Below are 23,313 nucleotides of genomic sequence, written 5' to 3'. Positions count from 1 at the left end.
TACTTAATGTAAAGCTTTGATTTAGCTAATGGAAAATCAGCATGACCTTCAGAGGTTCTGTAAATATCGACAAATATGGACACACATATCCAAAGGTTCATGTAATCACTATTCTGTTATGGTGTCAGCTGTTTAATGTTCCAGTCCTGCTTTTCATAATAATCCTGGAATATTTCTAGAAATATAAGCAGAAATGTTTAGCACAGAGCTAAAACATGTAGAATTGGAAGCTGTAATGCATGAATACACCATGCTTGAATTCATCCCTACATTTTAATTTCACCCTCCATGGAACCCAGGGCTTCCAGCCATATGGATCACTACTAAAAGGCCTCCATGTAGCCTTGCATTTCAGTCAAACAGTGCAGGTGTTGCAGAGAACAGATTCCAGGTTTAAGTTCCTGACTATGTGCTCCTAGGAGAATACAGATGCACATGCATACCCGGGACAGTATAGTATTGTTCCCAGTCTGAGTGAGTGGCACATGGATCAATGCAGACTCAGATAATTGTCTAAGGCAGGGTGTCAAACTCGTTTCATACTGAGGGCCAAATGACATTCATGATGCCTGCTGAGGGCCAGAAGCGATGTCATTAGGCAGGAAATGATGTCATTAAACAACTCATAACCAAAAATAAGCACTTTTTCTCACTTAGGAATTCATTAACTGCAAATGACAGATCTTGCAAAATCTTGCAAAATGCAAATCTTTATCATATTTCAAGATATGGAAGAGCCCAATTTTCGTGGGGGCTGCCCTTTTAGCAGTGACACCTCAGCACTGCTCAGCAGCTGAGAGCCTGAGGGCCAGATAAAAAGCTTCTGCGGGCCGCATCTGGCCCCTGGGCCTTATGTTTGACACCTCTGGTCTAAGGGCTCAATCCTAAAGAGTGTGTATCGGCTTACCACCAGCTCGCACAGTTGCGAACATCCCACAAGGCTCATTTGCAGGCCCTAGCACCAGTGGAGCACCAAAGCTCCGCCACTCAGTGGTTGTGTGGACCGCCGGGCAGCAGAGAGATAGGTGGGAGCATGGGGGAAGACAAGGAGGAGGTGTTCTGGGGCAGGGGGAGGTGGAGAGTGAACAGAGAGAGGGTGGGGAGGAGGCATGCTGGGGGGGAACAGGGCAGGAGGGAGGCAGGACTGGTGCAGCTTCACTGCACCAAATCCTGACCCTCGGTGTCGGGCCATCCACCTGACATGGAGGTTCTTCATTCTATGCCGACCTTTGGGTTATCGTAGAATCAAGTAGAAGGGGACAGAAGTCCCCTCCTCCTGAGAAGTTGGCGGCAGCAGCAGCTTCCTGGGGCGCGCTGGACACAGTGGCAGCCTTTTTTGGCACCGCTGCAGCCTTGCGCACTGGGCAGCTCAGGATTGGGCTGCCTGGCTGCAATCCTATGCACTCTTACCTGGGAGTAAGCCCCACTGACTATAATGGACCTTAATTTTGAGGTTTGAATAAGGTTGCATAGGACTGGGCTGTGATTTATTCATGTCTCAGAATGCCTCTTCAATGGTAGCGTTTTTATTTCTGCTGTTTATTTCAGTGGTATAAAGTTCAGCTGGCATCAGTAGTGCGAACACATCTGAGTGAGCATAGGCTTCTGATTATGCTCAGGGTACGCCCAGGTTCTGCCCACTTGTTTCCCTTTCCACTGACAGCATCCCACCAGTGCAACAATATTATTCTGGAATAGATGCAAGTGTGTTATTTTGAACTACCATTGCAAGGAGATTTAGTAGTGATTTTATTCTATGCAGCAGGAAAGGATTGTTCTGGATTAGATTGTTTTGAAACTTCTTTTAAAAATCAGCCATTCAGTGACATGAAAACTACAGCTGCTTAAGAAACAAAGTAACAAAAGGTCAAAACAGAGGAGTTGGTTGTCACAAGCAGGCATCACCTCCTGAGGAATCCTCCCTTTCCCTCCTAAATGACAGCACTGTGTACACTGTAGCTGACCTAAGACTCAGCCCATCATATTCTTCATTTGTTCCAGAGCTCCAGGTCATGTGTTACCCATAACATTGCCTCTTCAAATGTACGGTGGAATCCCATGACCGTCTGGTTTCTCCAGAGAACAATAGCTTTGACTGAAACCTTCATGGATACGCACTGGATTTAGTTCAGACCTAGTCATTGGTCCAGTCTGCTTACCTGACTTGAGAGCAGGAAATATGAACATCCATTAAGTTGAAGCCAGCCTGTCAGAACTTGAGGGGTTAGTCTCCCCAAATGGGATGAAAGAGCACTGATTAGTTGTATGCATTTGAGTTTTGTGGTTGTAAGATGCCAGCCTAATTCCTAAGATTTTTAGCTCCAGTGCCAGAGGAATGCGGATTGTAAGTGAATTTCTTTCAGTTAGGGAAAGTTTCAGCTGGAGTCTGCGTTTATGATACAGTGGGCCTTCCATTAATTCAGGTTCAGCATCTGTGGATTTGAGCATCCACAGATGGTGAGCACATGGCTGGAGGGCCTCAAAGGACCTCCTGGATGTGACTGGTCGAGAAGCTTCCCCTCCTTTTCCCTCCTCAGAGAAAACCCAGAGTGTGGGCTGTTGGTGGCTAGCAGACCCACAGCTGGGTGGAAGGTTGGCTTCATGGCCTCAATGCATGGTGCTACTGGCAGCTGGAACCCACCTCACATGTGTGGCATGACCTAAGGGTGGAGCATTACCCTAAAATAATAAACATGTCATTTCTGCTTCCATTTGTTGTCTTGACTCAGATAGTTACTCTGGGAGAACACAATCAAGATAGGAACATGGTGCATGGTGGGCTGGCATTTAACCCTTATAAATGCAGTCCCCTACAAAACTTCCCACCCGGCACTACTGTAAGTCCTGAGAGGGCAGTTTGCATAGGTGCATGAAAGGAATCAGTATTTAACCATTCATTTGGGCTATCCATAGCAATAGCTTGTTGTCTAAATTAGAGAGAAGTATCTTTTCACACCTCATATATAAGGTATCCAGTGCATTGTTTTGGTGCATGTTATTTGCATAGCATTCATTTGCAGGGTGCCCCAGTCCTTTACCTGTCAACATTCTGAACAGAGACCAAACTGTGCAATGTATATAGCTAACTTGGTATGTCCAGAGCAAGCGCTTTGTTTGCCAGGGCATTCCATATACTCCCTTCTTTGTACTGCAGTGCTGAATTAAGAGAACAGGAAACTGTAGTGAGTGTGTTTCTAAAGGCACTAAGGGCCCAATTCTATCCAACATTCCAGCACTGATGCAGCTGTAATACAGCCCAGAGGTAAGAGAACATTTGTAAGAGAGGCAAGAGAACGTTACCTTGAGAAGGCCTCTGTGACTGCCCTCCCACTGCAGGATGCAGCACACACCCCGTTGGCATGGCTGAATCTGTGCTGGAAACTTGGTTAGGATTGGGCCCTAACACATGGTGGATTTGTAGCTCAGTAGAACACCTGCTTTGCATGTAAAAGGTCCAGGTTCCATCATGAGCTAGGATAGAGAAAAATTCCTATATGATACCTTGGAGAACTGCTGCTAATACTGAGCTAGATGGTCTCCCACAATAGAAAGCAGTTTTCTATGGCCTGTATCACTAGGCTTGCCAGAATAAATTTGATGCCAGGTGGACACGAATGTAACATGAACTCAGTTACACCAGAATACAGCAAAGTGTTGACTGCAGTCTACCCAGAGTTCCTTGGAAACACTGAGTACCTCCTGGAGCCACTCATTCTATGGGTTTGATAAATTCATGTTGATAACATCAGACTCTGCAGCAGCAAAGCCAGCAGTGTCTTTGTCTCCTGAAGATATCCTTTGTTTCAGGATGGCCTTTCAGGGTTTTTGGCACTGACAGGCAGGAGATTTTACAGAGACCTCTGTGTTTTAAAAAAATATATATGCTGCCAATCTGTTCAAGTATAAACCTACAGCATCGTCACAGGAGCTGCATTCTGCCCACAGTTGTGTACGTATGAACCTGCCTTGTATTGATCCAGATCATGGACCCTTCCAGATCACTCTTGATTATATTGATTGGCAGTAGCTCCCCTGCACATGCCTGATCTTGTCTGATCTCGGAAGCTAAGCAGGGTCAGGCCTGGTTAGTACTTGGATGGGAGACCGCCTGGGAATACCAGGTGCTGTAGGCTTATACCATAGTCTTTCGAGACTGAAGGTTGCCAACCATTCCATGGCTCTTCAGCATCACTAATCATCGGAAGGCTCTCTCCCCAAGGACAGCATTTGTCAATGCAGACAAACTCTGTAAGTGTGGCGGCAGGGCTACAGAGCACGTTGGCAGGGACGGCCTTGCCAACATGTGTAGAAAAGCATTTGTAACCATGGTTTTCTCTAAGGCTCTGGGAAACTGTGCAGTCTCTGAACTGCTGACACAGGATACAGCTCAAAGAAACCACTTCAGTCTTTGGTGCAGAAGAGCCACGTGTGAGCTTGTTCAACTCTTCCAGATCGGTTGCAAACAAGTGCAATAAAACCTATCATTTCAACACACACTAAAGAGCTAATAATACACATTTAGAATAACTGTTTAATAGTTCACCGGATTAATAGCCATACTGTGGCAGTGTCTAGCCATTAAAGTACATAGGGAAATATTTTCATGTGATAATGTAATTCCCAGAATGAGACATTCCACTTCAGCTACTCATTTTCACAAGAAATAATTATATGTCTCTTTTCTTTCTTCCAGGACACCTCCTTGGACTCTCTCATGACGACTCCAAATTCTGTGAGGAGAATTTTGGTTCCATGGAGGATAAGCGACTGATGTCTTCCATTTTAACAAGCATTGATGCATCCAAACCATGGTCCAAGTGCACTTCAGCAACAATAACAGAATTCCTGGACGATGGCCATGGTATGTTTGGAGATCCAATGTCTTGCTGAATGTAGTGTTTTTCTGGTGGTTTTAAAAATACATTTTAATGGAAACTAACGTGATACGTTTGTTACTTTAATATGCATCTGAGTTTCTTTCACATTTTTTCCCCTCTCACTGAAAATCACTGAAACAGTTGTACAACATACCTTGTTAGGGGCTCCCACTAAACACTATGTGACTGTGCTACTCTGTTGACACTATCTAAATGAGGAGGAACAGTATTAGTGGAAGATGGTATATAGTAGTAGTAAACAATGGTAAGTAGTAAAGAATAGTTGTTGTAATAGTAGTAGGGAGGAAATAGTAGGTGATAGTAGAGCAACAACACTTGGGGCATCGGCAATAGAGGTGTTGTAGAATCTAATCTCACTCACAGTCCTATCCTGAGCTGTCCAGCACCCAGAGGAGCAGTGGCACCAAAATGGCTGCCGCTGCATCCTATGAGCACCAGACAGCTGCTGGCATTTCCTTGGGGGAAGGGGATATTTTCCCCTGATAAGGGCCCAGGTTCCGCAATGGGGCTACTCAAGTCTGCATCGGCTATTTTGCCGCAGCACAGTTGAGAGGACCTGTCTTGGGCTGGAAGGCCTAACATGGGGTTCTAGATCTGTTGGAGCAGAGTTCCGTCAGTCCCAGCCTGCTTCCTTCCCCTGCCCCACCCTCCCTCAGCCCCAGAACACCTCCCTCACCCTCCAACAAACCTTTCTGCCACCTGGAGCTCTTCCCTTGCTCTGTGTGGTGTGCAGTGGACTTCCAGCTGGCACTGGGCTCAGCACAGACGGTACTGAGCCGGCACCAGTGCTGACCCAGTGCTGAGTGTCACGGGAGTGCTTTACAGCAGTGCTGGTGTAGGGCCGGAGCTAGGAGCTCAGGATTGGGCTCTCACTTAGCTACAACAGTGTGTTGGAAGGCACTGTCATCCCCAGTTTACAGGAAGTGAAACTGAAGTTGAATAAAGAGGTTTTCTGAAGGATACTCAGTGCAATGAGGGCTGAAGTAAAGATTCTGACCCAGGGTTTCTAATCTTGTGAACAGGTGGTCCTGCTTCGAAGAACTGACAGTTTAATTTGTTTAGGTAAAATTAGTCATTCTAATTTTATCTTTACCCATTTTTCTTTAACAACAAAATGCTCTTAAAATTCTTCCCTGGGCTCCTAAAGCAACTGCAACCCTTGAACAACAATTTCAGATTCCAGAATGCTTAGATAAAAATGACCTAACCGAGGGAATGGATTCAGTCGTTATGGCAACTGAAATACTTATGGATGAAAAACATACTGTATGCATGCATAATTTTTTTAAAAAGCAAGATTGTGTGGGACAATTTCAGTGCTATGTGTAATCAGACTCTTTATCCCATTGTTGTGCATAGATTACTTTTGACATTTGGCCACTTTATCCAGTGTTTATTTGGTACCTGTAGCTTCCCTTCCTATATTCTATCTATTTTGCTTTGGTGTTGACTTAAGCAAGTTACAGTTCCTATCTTTGAGTTACAGCAGTTGGATGAAGATAGGATTACTGCGAATGCAACACAACTCATCACACAGCTGTGTAGTTAGAGTTGCTCTGTGGAGTAGGATTTTCATGATCTGTCTTCTGGGATAACCCCAAATCAGCATTTGCTTCTTCAGAAGTGCCCTGAATGCAGCAGAACCAGGGACATAGTTAGCTAGCAGAAACATGCAGACATTGTGACTTGCCAGTGTGCTCCCACCCCCCACATCAGACTTGAATGCCTAAAGAAGGCTAACATTTGGGTCTCATTCTAATGTCTGTTGCATGTGATGTAGGACAGGAAGCAAACACTACACATTTTCCTGAGAAATGATTGTTCACAAAAGCTAATGGAAACTACAGTTGCTCCCTTGTAAACTGTGATGTAGCCAAGTTAAAGCTAGTCTTTGAATAGTAGGACCTGAGCAGATGAATCCCTGAAAAGAAGCTTCTCAAGGGCCTCCCATGCAGTGGTCATAACTTAAGAATGGATGATGGTGCGCAGTACAGCAAAACTGAGGAGCTGCTTGCTTAGACAATGCTACAACTCAGCTACGACAGCCACAGATACTTCATGTAAGCTGAACTTTCCATGACCAGTTCCTGCAGTAGCAGTGCAGAATGTCATCTTGACTGGTTCTGTTTGAAGTTAATGGCATGTTTCTCCAGCATAGCCTACATGACCACTTGCCATGGCCTTAATTCTGGGCAGCTGAACTCGCCTCATCATAGGCCACCATGAGCATTTCTCAATCCACATACATAACAAATGCCAACTTGCAGAGAAACAGATTTATTTTCTTGTTTTGTGCTAGAATAAACAATGTGGTAAGTCAATATTGAGGGTCGCATGCTGAGCTACCAAAAATATCGTTTTGGCCCGTTAATTGGGACTTAAAAGCAATAAAGAGTCTTGTTTGTAGTTTCTAAATGAGTTTATTGTCCAGGAGCTGGGACAGGATGTTTTTAGGAAAAGGAACACATGCCTCAAGTGTAATAATCCTTATGTGACAGCAGCCAAATGTTAGGTTTCTGGGAAGTTTGCACCTTTTATTTATTTCCCAGAGGTTGCACATGCACATGGAAGTAAAATAGATGAAGTAAAAAGAAAAGAGTAGCAAATGGGGGGGGGTGCTGTAACTCATCGATTGAACACCTACTTTGCATGCAGAAGGTCCTAGGTTTCATCCCTGGCACCTCCAGGTAGGGCTCAGATCTCCATATAAAAACCTGAAAAGCCACTGTCAGTACTATGGTAGATGGTCCATTGACCTGATTCAATGTAAGGCAGCTTCCTGTGCATCTTTTACTAAATTCCTCTGATTTTTGAAAAGGCTACATCTGGAATAGGAATCTTGTAGGGTAAGAGTAAGACTTTAGTAGCTAAGGTTACTCCCTTCCCCTTCATGAATCTTGAACAATGGTTATGTCTTAGCTCCTTATCTGTGCCGCAGGGTAACGGCTCCTTTCTCATGCTTACTTATTCACAGCAAACTACAGGGGGCCCCTGTATCCATGAATCACTTAACCACAGTTGGGTCCGTGGGGCCCTCCCACATGTGCCCCTTCTAGAGGCAAAGGCCTCCTAATGCCTTATAAGGCATTAAAAACATCACGTTCACTTTCACAGAGAAACCAGAAGTTGCGTTTTTTAAACTGCCGGGTTCAGTCTGAGCCCAGCAGAGGCCTCAGACAGATGTCCATGGCTTCTGCTGGGCTCAGAGGACCCTCCAGAGGTGAAGCTCCCCTTGGCTCCAAAGGGTAGGGAGAGGTGTTCACCCATATCTGCGGTTTCACATAATGTCAAGGGGTTGCAGAACGGAATCCCCATGGATACGGGGGCATGCCTATATTTCCATGAGAGTGTAAAATCAAACATAGATATCGTGTGTACTTACAGCAGGGGTGCTCAATAGGTGGATCACGATCTACCGGTAGATCGCGAGGCAAAATGAGTAGATCGCGGAGTGCCGACCCCCCCCCTTCAGGTGCCTCTGGGAGGAAACGCTGGGAGTAAGGCCCATTGTACTCAATGGGGCTTACTCCCAGGTAAGTGTGGCTAGGATTGCAGCCTCACAGCCTAATCCTAGGCATGTCTACTCAGGAGTAAGTCCTGTTATACTCAGTGGGGCTCAAGGTACACCAACATACATTGTACACATAAATGTTATATGTTATGATGGCGCGAACATTGTAAAAAAAACTCTGGTAGATCTCCGGGCCTTGCTGGGTTTCAAAGTAGCTCTCGAGCCAAAAAAGTGTGAGCACCCCTGACTTACAGTCTTTCACGCATAGACTTGTAAGGCCTTTGGCAGTCCAATCTTATCCCCCACCGCTTAATGGCATTCAGCCACACCAGTGGAGCACACATAGCATGATATGGTGGCAGGGGACAATCAGATGGTCAGTGAGAGATAGTAAAAAACATTTTTTCTTACTTCCTGGTAGACCACCTGTTTGCCTGAGACCCACACCAGCTATTTTGCTGGCATATGTTTGAGGAGAGGAAGGAAACAGGACGATGTGTAATATCAGGGATAGAATCCAGCATGCAGTTTTGCCGCTGAGATCCACCCCCTCCAGCCCGCTCACCCTGAACCTCTCCCAAACCACACACAGATTTCCCCCTCTGCCACCTTGCCTGGGCCAGTGGGCAATAGGTTTTAAAAAAACAAAACTTTGAATTTCATGGCAATTTGAAGACTAATCTATTGGATCATAAGGTTTGTGGAGTAGAGGCACTTTATCCATGAAAGATTTTACTACAATGAGGTCCCAGTCCTATCCAACTTTCCAGTACAGATGCAGCCATGCCAACATGGCTTTCTTGCCTTATCTCAGGTCTGCATTGTGGTCGCATCGGTGCTGGAAAGTTGGATAGGATTGGGCCCTAAATCTATTAGTCTTTAACTTGCCACAACTCATTTACGTATTTTTGTGACAGATTACCATAGCTGCCCTACTAGAAGTTGTTGCTTTTGAATGTAATTGATGCAATAGGTAATCAGCTATTTTTAGTTCAAATGGTAGTTCATTTGAATAATTTCATTCAAATCAGCTAGCGCAGTGGTTAGCACCAGGACCCACTTTTTAGAATGATTGAGGGTCAGAAAAGTTTTTCCCAAATTTTATGGTGGTTTGATATGAATTTGAGGTGATGATTTCAAAAATGGCATCCGTTTTGCCCTATCATGTCTAGTTTTGGAGCTATAGTATAAGCTCGTTAGTGAATGGTTCAAGCCGCTTCCTCATGAGGAAGCCATGGTGTAGGCTTCCTCATGAGGAAGCGGCTTGAACCATTCACTAAAAAGGTGTAGGGTTCCACCCCTGGAGGGGCCTGGGGCAGGCTTGTTCCAGCCCCAGGGAGGCCTCAGATTGGCTTGAGGGGGAGGGGGTTCCAGCACCCTTGTCCTCCTCCCTAGCAGAGCTGCCAAACCTGGCTTAGGCGCAGGAGCTGTTCACCTCACAGCTCCCTGCTTCACACTGACTGCCTCTCATCCCTGGCTTCCCTGTTTTGTAGAGCAAGCCCACCCCCTTTGGCCTCTCCCCTTCCTCCAGATGGGGCAGAAAAGGCTTTTCCTATTCCTGGCTTGTTCCCTTCAGTGTTACCTGTTTGCTTTGCTAGCCTCCCCTGCCTGGTTGGGGTGAGCCAATCTTCTTTGCCCTCCTCAAGGGCAGGGAAGCCTCCCCACCCTGGTCACTGGGTCCCTGCTCCAGGGTAAGTCGGGGATCAGGGCATCTGGGGGGGGGGGCCCCGATAAGAGGCTATGCCATGTCTCCAAAACTAGACATGATAGAGCAAAATGGATGCCATTTTTGGAATTGACACCCCAAATATACCCAGGAATTGGTGTAACGTTTAAAGAAGCAAAATGTGTTTTGGCCTGTGTTATCTGTTAGGACCCACCGGAAGTGATGTCATAGCCAGAAGTGACATCATCAGGAAAATTTTTGACACTCCCAATACAACAAAATCAAATATAATTAAGTAAGTATATTTAAGTTTACAATAAGTTTAAACATTTATTTTAAACAAGGAAGAACCTTCCTAACCCTCCCAAGCAGCTGTTGATCTATTTAAAAAGTTCCCCAAACATCCCAAAACCTTTGGGCCAAAGGTTGCCATCCTATCCACACTTACCCAGAAGTAAGCCCCATTGACTATCATTGTTAAAAGCATATACATACTATTTAAAAGCATATACATAGTAGCCTGTTAAAAGTACAGATCAGTAACATTTCCCCCAGTGCATCAAATCGGATATATTAAAAATAAAATACACACTGAAATGAATGAGGACCCATCTGAAATTGACTCGTGACCCACCCAGTGGGTCCTGACCCACACTTTGAGAAACACTGAGCTAGTCAATGAGCATTTTCCTGCTATTGTAATGAGATACAGTTTTTTTTGCTTCAGTAAGGTGTTGCAGCCATCCTGGTGTGTTGATCGGTGCCTTAACTTGCATGGTCAGGTGCGGGGGGTCTCATCAGTGCACAATGTTGTATTTGATGTACAGAAGCAGTGACTGTTGGTATTTCTATATTGGCTTTTCTTTCCAGCAGTGCTGACTTTACTTCTTGGGGAGCAGAGAATCACAACAATGAGTTGATTTAGATAGTATATTTGAGCCAACCAATCTACCATGCAATTACACTCAGACTTGGGATCATGTACATTATTCTCCCTTTGCCAAATTGTCTGAGCTGCCTTCTTACTCACAATCAAAATATAACTTGAAAGTAGGTGTGTGGTAGGCAGATTGACTGAAACTGTATCATCTGACTGCCAGTGACTGCATCACTGTTAATCCTGGCACAGAGGCATCCTGGTGTGGCGGACCATATTTAACATTCAGGGCTCAGGAGAGGGGGTTGCAAGGGGTAAATTGTACCCAGGCCTGGGGTCAGAATGGGGAGGAGCAGGAGCCAAAAGAGGGGACCTGAAAATTTCCTGGGTTCATACGTTTTCCTATCTGACCAGGGCCCATGAGAGGATGATGCAGGGGGTACATCATGCCTGGGTCCAAATTCAAAAAGAGGGGCTGGGAGCCAGTGGAGGGGAGCTGGAGATTTCCTGGGATCTCAGAAAATGTTTGCATATATTGTGTGGGGACTAGCATTCACATTTTTTGTAAATGTATGTAGTTTTCCCTTTATGTAGTTTTCTATATCGTGATTCACAGAAATTATGATCATATGAAATAATAATAATAATAATAATAAATAACTGGGTATTTATATACCGCTTTTCTGGTCATTGGATTACTCCTCTGGTTTTATTCAAGGCGGTTTACATAGGCAGGCATTTCTAAATCCCTCGAGGGGATTTTTACAATCATAGAAAGGTTCTTTCTTTCAAGAACCACACAACATTTCAGATGGATCTTTCTGGGTCTGGTCTCATTCTGGCCCCCAGTTGCCTCCCACACAGGCAGACAAGCAGCTCCTTCATCTCTCACATGAAGGGCAGCCAAGACGCTTCTTTGCTCACACCAAAGAGCAGACAGAATAACTCAGCTCAGCTTGTCAGCTGCTTCAAGGTTTCGCCAGTCACGGAGCAGCCAGTGGCCTCCAACTGGTGACCTTCCAATGTTATCTTCAGGCTAATGGAGGCTCTACCCTCTAGACCAGACCTCCTGCCCTGCCCTGATACAATGGAGAAGGGAAGAGGCCCAAAAGAAACTTTGTACCCACTGATAAAAGTCCCCCCACAGGCCTTGTTTTACAGCCCTAGTTCCTATATAAAAACTGTTTAACCACCTGTTTATGCTTCAAAATATTGTACAGCACAAGAGAGCTATTTTAAGAGTGTTTTTATCTCCTTGCACAATATCTAGACAAGTAGCAGGGAGACATAATTCCCCTTTTAAAAATGCAGTGTAGTATACCCCAGAGAAAAGTTGCATGTTGGCTCAAGGTCATCAGAGAACAGATAACATGAGAACTTCTCAGTAGCAAACAAGTAATGATGCTGAAAGGGGGTTGGGCTAAATTGAAACCTTACATGAAAAAACAAGCAAATAATTACAGTGGGCAAGTCCTCTTATGGAAAGGTGCCTTAAGAGGTGCCTTAATCAGCTGCCTCTGATTTTCATTTAAAAATGTTTTGAAATATGGGTCCCTGCTTGCACCCTCATTATATTTTCATTGGCACAATCCTACACGCACTTATCTGGGAGTAGGTTCCATTTAACAAAGTTGAACCTACTTCTGAGTAAATATACATAGGATGCATATTTACTTCTGAGTAAATATGCATTGAATTGCAGTCCAACAGCCCAATTGTAGCCATGTCTACTCAGAAGTAAGTCCCATTAGAGTCAGTAGGGCTTAGTCCCAGAAGGTGTGGGTAGGATTGGGCTGCAAAGCACTGAAATTTGGAAATATTCAGATTCTTCATGCTTTCATCCATGATCAAGTGGAGGTTGGCACTGGCTGCAGAGGAAGACTGGTTGTGGTAATTATTTTGGCCGGTGAAAAATGAAGCTTTCCTAGACCACTGGCACCCACACAAGACTCTTAAAAGATATTTGCTCTTAGAAGGGCTTTAAGCAAAGCAGAAAGCTGTTCAAATTTGTGATACTTCTGTATGGGCAGAAGAGCCAGTTTCCTCTAGAATTACCAAGCCAAGTCTGAACTGCTTTAACTTGTTTTACTTTTCAAAAGAGAGGCTACTAAGCAGATGCTTGGCTTCACAGATAACATTATGCCTCATGCAATGTTCTTTTCCATATGTGATAAAAGACATGAACTGTTTGCATATGGGTCTTGTGGCTCTCTTGGTTTTCAGGTGTGCCCAGGGAACACTTACCACCAGGATTGCCTTTCATGTGCTGATTTTGTTTTGTTTTGATGGGAAGATTTTTTTTCCTTGTTCTGAAAAGCTTCTCTTGGCTACAGCTTCATGTCTTGCTTTTCCTGGCTTTCCTTAAGAAAGTTAACCTTTTTCAATGGTGGTGTGCCTCAACCTGTTCAAATGACAGCTTTGCTTATTTTGAGATGCCTGTATATGTCTCATTGATGTATATGGAACGTCCCACTCATAGAGCATTCTTGAGAACATGGAAACAGCAACAAAAATAAAAAGAAAGTTTCATACCTTGCAATTTTAAACTGAAACGTAAATCAGAAGTATTGTTAGTTTAGGTTACTAGATTGTTAGAATTATTAGGAATTATTTATTTACTTATTTATTTGCCTCAGCTGTGATTTCCAAGCCTCCAAAATTAAATGGATAATGAATTGCAGATAATGTGTATTTTCAAAGCCACAGGCAGTTTGTAGCCAGACTTTTCAGATGCTATACTGGAATCTGAACTAAGAGGTGAATACTATGAACTAAACCATAAACTGTGAATATAATTTTGATCACTTTATCTAATGTGGAAGCATGAAGGTATGCAGGCATCACGGAGAGGAAGCCAATTATAAACTGGGTTGTCCTTTCAGGTAACTGTTTACTGGATCAACCACGAAAACAGATCTTGGGTCCGGAAGAGCTTCCAGGACAAACATATGATGCCATTCGTCAATGCAAGCTGGCATTTGGACCTGAATACACAGTGTGCCCTGGAATGGATGTGTGCTCTCGTCTGTGGTGTGCGGTTGTTCGCCAGGGTCAGATGGTGTGTTTGACCAAAAAACTCCCTGCTGTTGAGGGGACCCCATGTGGAAAAGGAAGGATCTGTCTTCAAGGGAAATGTGTTGATAAAACCAAGAAAAAATATTATTCGGTATGTCGCAATATGTGAAATCGTACAAAGTTTTATCACACTGGTGCTTTTTAAATAATGGATGTTCAAAGGAAATTCTTACTGGGCAAATGAGGTGCATTGTTGAGGCTTCCTGCATCTTTACTAGGATGAAGTTGACACTGGAACTTTCATCTGCTCGCTTTGGCAAATGAAATTTTCTAGAGGGCCTTGATAGCTACAAAACATTCTTCTGCTGGCCGGGTAATACAACAGTTTAAGCACCCTTGATATGGGCTCCAGTTTTCACTGCAAATACATTTAGTGAAAGTAGAAGCCTATCTTGGCACACTAGCAAGTAAAAGACTGTGTGTGAGCTGATTAATCAGACATTAGCCATACGTTAGTATGCAGCCAATTCGTTTTATCTGCATCAAAGTGGGGAGGGAGATGCTATACTGCAGCCTGGCATGTTTGCTGGTGCAATGACTGCCTCAGGATCAAATGGAGTGATAGTCATACTGAGTTGTTCCATGCATTCACTCCTCTGATTTTCAAGATAAAAGAGTACCTTATTGCCATAATTTTACCTACCCTAAGAATGGCACACTTTATGGTACAGGCTCAGCTTGGCCAACAGGAATCCATGAAAAGTAAGGCTGCAGTTGGGACAGCTCCATGCTCCAAGTTAGCATGCGATACAGTATATGCCAGTGGTCAATTGGAGAGAGTAGAAAATTCCCAGTAGAGAACTACCTTCCTTCCTATTATACAAGATGAATGTTTTTATTTTATACTTTATTTTATTCCAATGACTTATTTGTTGGAACACGAGTTAATGCCAATAAAGGTCTCTCTAACTCTACAAGATGAATGAGGGGAAGGTTTGTTAGGTATGGTGACTCTTGCTTGCATTTGATCTCTGTACTCTCCTATACCAAAAATCTTTGATCCAGAAAGAAAAGGATGGATGGAATTCAAATATTAAGACCAGAATTCCAGTGAATTTAAAACATGTTCTTTTCTAGGTTTGGCTCAGGGGTGTCGAAAGTTTTTGGCAGGAGGGCCACATCATCTCTCTGACACTGTGTCGGGGGCTGGGGGGAAAAAAGAATTAATTTACATTTAAAATTTGAATAAATTTACATAAGTTTACATAAATGAATATATTAAAGATTAACTTATATGAATGAATGAAGGTCTTGCAATAGCTCAAGGCCTATAAAAGGCCTTGCACAAAGCAAGGCTGGCCTTTCCTTTGCTGCCGCTACTGCATCACAGACATGAAACAGCAAGCAGTGGAGGGAGCCCTCATCCCACAGCTCATGCAAGAGGTCGAACAGTCACCCTCATGCTGAGAGCAGTTGCGTTGGACCAGTGTGGGCTCCAACAAATCTCCGGAGGGCCAGAGGCTCATTGGAGACTGGGGCTCCCTGAGGGCTGCATTGAGAGGCCTCAAGGGCCACAAGTGGCCCCAGGGCCAGGGTTTGGGCACCCCTGGTTTGACTGATGCACTTTCAGAACTCATTATCTTTTCTATTTCAGGCTTCAAACCATGGGAACTGGGGCTCTTGGGGGCCGTGGGGACAGTGCTCTCGTTCATGTGGTGGAGGTGTTCAGTTTGCCTATCGTCACTGCAATAACCCAGCACCTAGAAATAATGGTCGGTATTGCACAGGAAAACGGGCAATCTATCGCTCCTGTAACATCATGCCCTGTCCTGCCAATGGTATGTTTTCCATAAATCAATCAATATCAATAAAATTATTAGACATGGCAATCCTTACATGTAGTACAAATGCAATTTCTTGCCGCACAATCCTGTGCATATCTAACGAGAAATAAGTCCCACTGAGTTTGATGGGATTTACTCCCAGACAAATGTGTATAGGATTGCAACCCTAGTCTCTAATGTAATGGTAATGTGGTTAAGAAAATTGACTGTGTCTCTGGAGGCATTTTATATGAAATTACATTTAGTAAACTGTTCAAAGAGGTGGTGCCAGTATCTATCAGGGCTTGGACTAGATTCATGGTCATTTTCATAAGACATATATGTTGTATGTAGCCCATCAAGGCTTTTTTTTTGGGGGGGGGGGGGATATGCCTTTCCTACTCTTACTCCATTCATCTACAGTTGCTGAAATAGTGAGTCACTATTGCCATACGGTGGCAGCATGGAGCACAATTGATTGTGGATGGGAGGGTTTTTGTTACCATTTTCTTGCACCTGACCCTTGCACGGCATATCACTTGGCCGATTATCTTGGGTTTCTTCAAACTCTGTGATTCTGTGAAAATGTATTTTGTTAAAAATGACAGACACTTTGCATGTATGTTTACATTGAGAGACTATCCTTAAATTAATAATGATGAATGACTTAAACCTCATTCTCCAGCTAAAGCTTTTCGTCAGGAGCAATGTGAAGCAAGGAATGGTTACCAGTCAGATGCAAAAGGCGTTAAAACCTTCGTAGAATGGGTCCCCAAGTATGCAGGAGTGCTTCCAGGAGATGTTTGCAAGCTCACCTGTCGAGCCAAAGGAACTGGCTACTATGTAGTTTTCTCTCAAAAGGTAAGAACGTGTCCAGTAATTTCTTATCTTTCAGATAAAGAGGTATTTAGTGTCCAGGGTCTACCCAAGACTTTATATTCAAATGGCACAGCTCTGAAGCAAATTTTCCAGCACCGGTGCAGCCGCAATCGGCCCCAAGGTCAGGGAACAAATGTTCCTTTAGTTTGAGGAGGCCTCAGTGACTGCCCCACCACAACACGATGCAGCGCACACCCCATTGGCACAGATGCACCAGCACTGGAAAATTGGATAGGATTGGGTCCTTAGTTCCCTTCCCATCTCAGCCTCTGGTTGGACAGTTGTTTCTTCTGTTTCCTCCTCAAGAGATTACTTGTCCACCACTATCCAGTATTACTTGCAGAATGTACTGCTACCACCACTACCATTTTCACTTGACATTTCTTGGTCCCAGCAGATTTCTATCCATTAACAAATTTCTGCAGACTGATTTCGGCCTCAGTCTACTCGTAGCGTCTTCCTTCTGTTGGATTTCTTCTCATATTCTTGAACCTTCCGTAAACTATTGTTTGGCCACCGCTATGCAGCCTGCTCTTTGTGAACCGCTTTGTGAACTTTTTGTTGAAAAGCGGTATATAAATACTGTTGTTGTTGTTGTTGCTCTTCAGAAGAATTCCTACTTTTGTTTGATCATATGCTACATGTGAAATGTAGGCTGCATGTTAGGGGCAATATTTGCATCTAAAATTACCATATGCAAATGTTTTATCCATAAGAACAGCCCCACTGGATCAGGCCATAGGCCCATCTCACAGCGGCCCACCAAATGCCCCAGGGAGCACACCAGATAACAAGAGGCCTGCATCCTGGTGCCCTCCCTTGCATCTGGCATTCTGACATAACCCATTTCTAAAATCAGGAGGTTGCGCATACACATCATGGCTTGTACCCCATAATGGATTTTTCCTCCAGAAACTTGTCCAATCTCCTTTTAAAGGCATCCAGACCAGATGCCATCACCACATCCTGTGGTAAGGAGTTCCACAGACCAACCACACGCTGAGTAAAGAAATGTTTTCTTTTGTCTGTCCTAACTCTCCCGACACTCAATTTTAGTGGATGTCCCCTGGTTCTGGTGTCATGTGAGAGTGTAAAGAGCATTTCTCTATCCACTTTATCATTCCCATGCATAATTTTGTATGTCTCAGTCATCTCCTCCCTCAGGCATCTCTTTTCTAGGCTGAAGAGGCGCAAACGCCGTAGCCTTTCCTCATAAGGAAGGTGCACCAGCCCAGTAATCATCTTAGTCGCTCTCTTTTCCGATTAAGTTTTCATGTTTTGCCCCAATGTGTATGACTTTACACTTACTTACATTGAAATGCATCTGCCATTTTGCTACCCATTCTGCCAGTTTGGTGAGATCCTTCTGGAGCTCCTCACAATCACTTCTGGTCTTCACCACTCGGAAAAGTTTGGTGTCATCTGCAAACTTAGCTACCTCACTGCTCAACCCTGTCTCCAGGTCATTTATGAAGAGGTTGAAAAGCACCGATCCCAGAACATATCCTTGGGGCACACCGCTTTTCACCTCTCTCCATTGTGAAAATTGCCCATTGACACCTACTCTCTGTTTCCTGGTCTTCAACCAGTTCTCAATCCAGGAGAGGACCTGCCCTCTAATTCCCTGACTGTGGAGTTTTTTCAGTAGCCTTTGGTGAGGGACTGTGTCAGAAGCCTTCTGAAAGTCCAGATATATAACGCCCACAGGTTCTTCTGCATCCACATGCCTGTTGACCTTTTCAAAGAATTTTATAAGGTTCATGAGGCAAGACTTACCCTTACAGAAGCCATGCTGATTCTCTCTCAGCAAGATTTGTTCGTCTATGTGTTTTGAGATTCTATCTTTGATGAGGCATTCCACCATCTTACCCGGTATAGATGTTATCTATCTGTCTTAAGCATAAGAGCATAAGACATTGTCTACTGTTGGTCTTAGGTTTCATTTGGTTGCAGAAAAGAAGATTTCTGCACATCTTTTACAGATACACTTCAAAATCCTTCTGAAAAATGTTCATGACTTATGCTTTGACCAAGTAACATTTGACTCTTAATCTAAACATGGCATATTTGTGAGTGAAATTTTCCCTCCATAATCACACTCTGGTTGGCTGGCTTGCCAATTATAAAACCTAATCTAATTAATGTGCACTTACTTTATTTATCACACCATCAGTAAAGATACTCCCAGGGTGATATTACAGCACTTTGAGAAACAAACAAAATAAAATAATAAAACAACAATAACAGTCCTCTTAGAGCTAAAAGATGATACAAGGAATTTGTTTGATAATGAAGTATAGGCCATTGTAATTTATGATCAACTAAGTAATGGAAAGAATGCCTGTACCTCACATATCTCTTGTAGAAATACTTACTAGATAATGAGTTAGAATGCAGCAATATTAACAAAGTAAGAAACTGTCAATACTGGAAACTAAAATAGCTGTAAAAAAAATCTTAATTTCTTCGTCTGGATTTTCTGTGAAAGCACATAATTGGATTATCCTGAGACTAAGTGAATATCAATGAATGGTATATTAGCCCATGTCACTCAGATTGCAAGGACCCAGCCTTGAAGAAAGAAGAAAGATCATCCTTAAATTATCAATGCAACTTTTTTTGCCATATAGCACTTTAATGATAAAATGCATAACAATGTTCATCAGTGAACTCCTGAAAAATACATTTTAAACATCCATTTTAACCAGCATAACTTCATCACACAGGTGACTGATGGAACAGAATGTCGACCATACAGCAATTCAGTCTGTGTCCGTGGTAAATGCGTGAGAACAGGATGTGACAACATTATTGGTTCAAAGCTCCAGTATGACAGATGTGGAATCTGTGGAGGAGACAACTCCAGCTGCACAAAAATTATGGGAACCTTCAATAAAAAGAGGTAAGCATCTGATTATAGCCATTCTCTGCCCTAGAAAGAAATACCTTAGGATGCCAAAAGTAAGCTAGGTTCCTGAGCTTCAAAGGTGCTTAATGCGTTTCTTAGGCAAGGACTGGTCCCTCTGAAAAAGACAATAGCGAGGCCACTCTTGAAAAATAGTTCTTTGCATCCAGCTGTTCAGGACAGCTAGCCTTGAAATGGAGCCATATGTACCTCTATTAACACATTGTTAATATGTTTATTAACACGTGAGATTAATCCTGTGAAATTTTTGTGAAAAATATATAGTATATTTATCCAGTGATACATTATCCTGTCATAACCTGAGCTCTTTTCCATCAAGTACACATAAAAATTAACTAAGGGCGCAATCCTAATCTTGTGTTGCGCCGGCCCAGGAGGGTCACAAACATCCCATAAAGAACTTTTGTGTCTCCTCGTGAGTCGGCTGGGACAGTGCATGGATGCCCATGAAGGTTGCATCCAGCCTCCATACTGCCCTGGGAAGGAGGTTGTGTCGACCGAGCTTGGCTGATGCAGGGGTCTGGGGAGGGTGGGGAGTTGGTGGAAGGGAGGCGTTCCAGGGCGGGCAGGCGGAGGGTGTTTCAGGGGGTGGGTTGGCAGTGGGGCTGGGACCAGGCAGTTATGGATCCCAACCCGTTCCCTGAGCAGCACAGAGCGGCTCCAAGCCATTTTGTTCTCCTCAAACTTGTGCCACTTCCTGAGGTGGTGCAAGTCCAAGGAGATGCATTGGGGCTGTGGTGGCTTACCCGGGGGTAAGGGGAAGAGTTTCCCCTTGCCTCCAGCTGAGCCGATTCTGGCCCCAGTCTTGTGCTGGATACAGTGCAGGTCTCTTGGCCTGCCTGTTCCAGCGCAGAATTGCGCTGGAAGTCATATATTTCCATTAGCTTCACTAAGTTTTAAATTAGATGGAACTCATTACAGAGAGATTCAAAGTTTGACCTCATTCATAGTCAAATAAGCAGTGTACTTCCATTAGCTTCACTGGGTTTTGAAAGAATACTGATTTCTTTCTCACTAACATGTACCTTTCTATTTCAGTAAGGGCTACACAGATATTGTGAAAATCCCAGAAGGCGCAACACACATCAAAATCCGACAGTTCAAAGCTAAAGACCAGAGTAGGTTCACAGCTTATTTGGCCCTAAAAAAGAGAAACGGTGAGTACCTTATCAATGGGAAGTATATGATCTCAACTTCAGAAACCATCATTGACCTCAATGGAACTGTCATGAACTACAGTGGCTGGAGTCACAAGGATGATTTCTTGCATGCAATGGGACATACAGGCACAAAGGAGATCCTTATAGTACAGATTCTTGCAACCGACCCAACTAAACCACTGGATGTTCGTTATAGTTTCTATGTGCCAAAGAAGCAAACCCAAATGACGAACTCTGTCACCAGCAACAGCAGCAGCAACAAACTGACACCATCACTTACGCAGCCCCAATGGGTGACTGGACCGTGGCTTTCTTGCTCTCGAACATGTGATACAGGCTGGCACACAAGAACTGTCCAGTGTAAAGATGGGAATGAAAAATTAGCAAAAGGATGTCTTTTGTCTCAAAGACCTTCGGCATTCAAGCAGTGCTTGCTAAAAAAATGTTAACCTGTGGCTGTGGGCTTCTTAAAAAGGAGTCTCATTACATCATAGTCAACATACTGACATAAGGTCTACCCAGGCACAGAGAAGCCAACATTTCAATATACTTTCATATCGTCTGGAATTATGGGCAGAATCTGCCTATTTGGACCAAATGAAGATATGTACTGCTCAGAGTAATAGTGAGGTGATCTTACTATGACAAAGGCACTAAGCATTAGTTGTTACAAGCCCTCTGTACCTGCAAATGATAAACCAGTGAATTGCTGATCATGGTGTATCTGAAGATTACAGAATCATCTCCCTGTTCTCACCTACCTCTTAACACACTATGTCCTTAGACAACTTGTCATACTTACCCATTATACCACAATAGCTTCTTTTATACTATTTGTAAATACCTTTTTTTTTGGTATGTCACTTTATATCACTTGATCTTCTTTTGAAAGAACAAGAGCCTTTCTATATGACACAAGTGATTGACCAAAGTATGTCTGTAGCCATTGTGGGCTTCATCTTTTCAAAAATGGCTGTGGATATTTTACTGGAAAATTAAGAGCTTGCTGCTTTTTTGTTTAAGATTTAATACACTTTTGGACAACAGGAAATACATTTCCATTCTAAGGATTTCCTGACAACAGAGTTTACTTCTATACAAATGCCATTGTTCCAAGAAGTTCTCGTACACGGGCACCTCTGCAGCAAGAAAAAAACAGCTGCTAAAATGCTTTTTTTTAAAAGAAAAAAGGCATACTCAATTATGTATTCCAATTTAGAAACCCCCACCCCAAATAAAGCCCAATGAAAATAACTGGAAACACACTCCACTCTGTATCCATGTGCACTTTTGGGCCTATGTAGCCCCTCAACATGACAGGGATATCTACTGGGAAGGGAGTTAGAGGGAGGGAATTCTACATGCCTTAGCAGCGTACCCAGGAAGAAGAAAAGGTGGGTTTGGCAAGGCACTGGACCAGTCATGCCCCAAGTAACTTCTAGCCTAAGTATTCTGAAGTCTGTTCACATTTTTCTCTGTCATTTTCTTTGCGGCTTCTACTGGAAAGCTAACAACATATAGTGCACCTGCTATCTATTGAAAAAAATAGTAGTGAAAAAGAAGAGCCAATGGTTTCTTGCATTTAATAGTGGAGTTGCTCAATATTCCTGGTATGCATTGTACTCCGATGCTCTAATTCAGAGATCTACATGTGTTCAGATATACAAAAACAAAAAAACAAGGAAAGGTAACATGGAGGAGACTTGTTCATTCCCACCTTTGCCTATACACTTCAGGACTTCTGTTACATTTCCGGTTTTTGCCATGTTGCTTTGTGCACTCACTTAATGAGAAACAGGTGCCAATTATGTCGCTTCATCATTTCTGTCTGTGTTTGAACCAGATCAGTTCCAATGACTTAAACATAGTCACTGTTGGGCTATTCTGTTGTTTTTTTCCTGAACATTCTGCTTGCTAAAATGGAAGCATACTGAGTGCTAATCGCAACTGTTACTATCATTCTAAGCACCTCTGCATTGGAGCCATCCCCACTAGCATCAGCAATGAAAGTGAGCTTTCTGAATTAACTCCACTAGAAAACCATGCTGTAATTTCCAAACCACATGGTTTCACTGTACGGAACTTATTGGGCATAAATGGCTTGATCATGGTCTGATATAGTCACCTTTCCATTTAAACAGTTTATCCCATTGGGGAGGGGGAGAAGTGGGGGAAAATGTTCGATCACAGTTGTTTAAAAAACACACACATAAAAGTAAAAAGCAACATAGCACTGAAAAAATAAATAATTTATTGTTTTTACAAATTGGTTTGTGAATGGATGAAATGAATTTATTTATTCTTATTTAACATGAAATGCCAATTGTAAAATTCTTCTATATTTAAAATGTTTTGCTATCACTCCTTTGTCTTTTACTCCCTACTTTTTTTTTTTAAATTTATGTCTTATTTTTGTATGGAAAGTAGTATGTGAATTTACCAACGCACAGCACTGGTTGCTTTTTATATTGTTTTCATTTGATTTTTTTTCTTATGGAATGTGTGTGTCTGTGAATGTGGTGCATGCATGTGTGAGTATGATAAATAGTATGAATAAA

The 23,313-nt window shown here is 43.2% G+C and overlaps 1 protein-coding gene and 1 pseudogene across 1 annotated transcript in view; both read left to right on the top strand.

Annotated features, from left to right (window-relative positions):
• ADAMTS5 (ADAM metallopeptidase with thrombospondin type 1 motif 5) overlaps positions 1 to 23,026 on the top strand; it is a 55,325-nt gene extending 32,299 nt beyond the window's left edge. The window contains exons 3-8 of the mRNA XM_066621292.1: positions 4,694 to 4,861; positions 13,835 to 14,118; positions 15,622 to 15,805; positions 16,476 to 16,651; positions 19,396 to 19,571; positions 20,634 to 23,026. Coding sequence (XP_066477389.1) covers positions 4,694 to 4,861; positions 13,835 to 14,118; positions 15,622 to 15,805; positions 16,476 to 16,651; positions 19,396 to 19,571; positions 20,634 to 21,204 — 1,559 coding nt within the window. The 3' untranslated portion in view covers positions 21,205 to 23,026. The remainder of the gene's footprint in view (positions 1 to 4,693; positions 4,862 to 13,834; positions 14,119 to 15,621; positions 15,806 to 16,475; positions 16,652 to 19,395; positions 19,572 to 20,633) is intronic.
• LOC136646137 (5S ribosomal RNA) lies at positions 4,017 to 4,133 on the top strand (annotated as a pseudogene).
• Positions 23,027 to 23,313: the final 287 nt, after the last annotated feature.

Source organism: Tiliqua scincoides, chromosome 3, assembly GCF_035046505.1.
Source record: "Tiliqua scincoides isolate rTilSci1 chromosome 3, rTilSci1.hap2, whole genome shotgun sequence".
NCBI classification, from domain to species: Eukaryota; Metazoa; Chordata; class Lepidosauria; order Squamata; family Scincidae; genus Tiliqua; species Tiliqua scincoides.
Note: the sequence above shows the minus strand (reverse complement) of the source record. Positions and strands in the feature narration are given on the sequence as shown.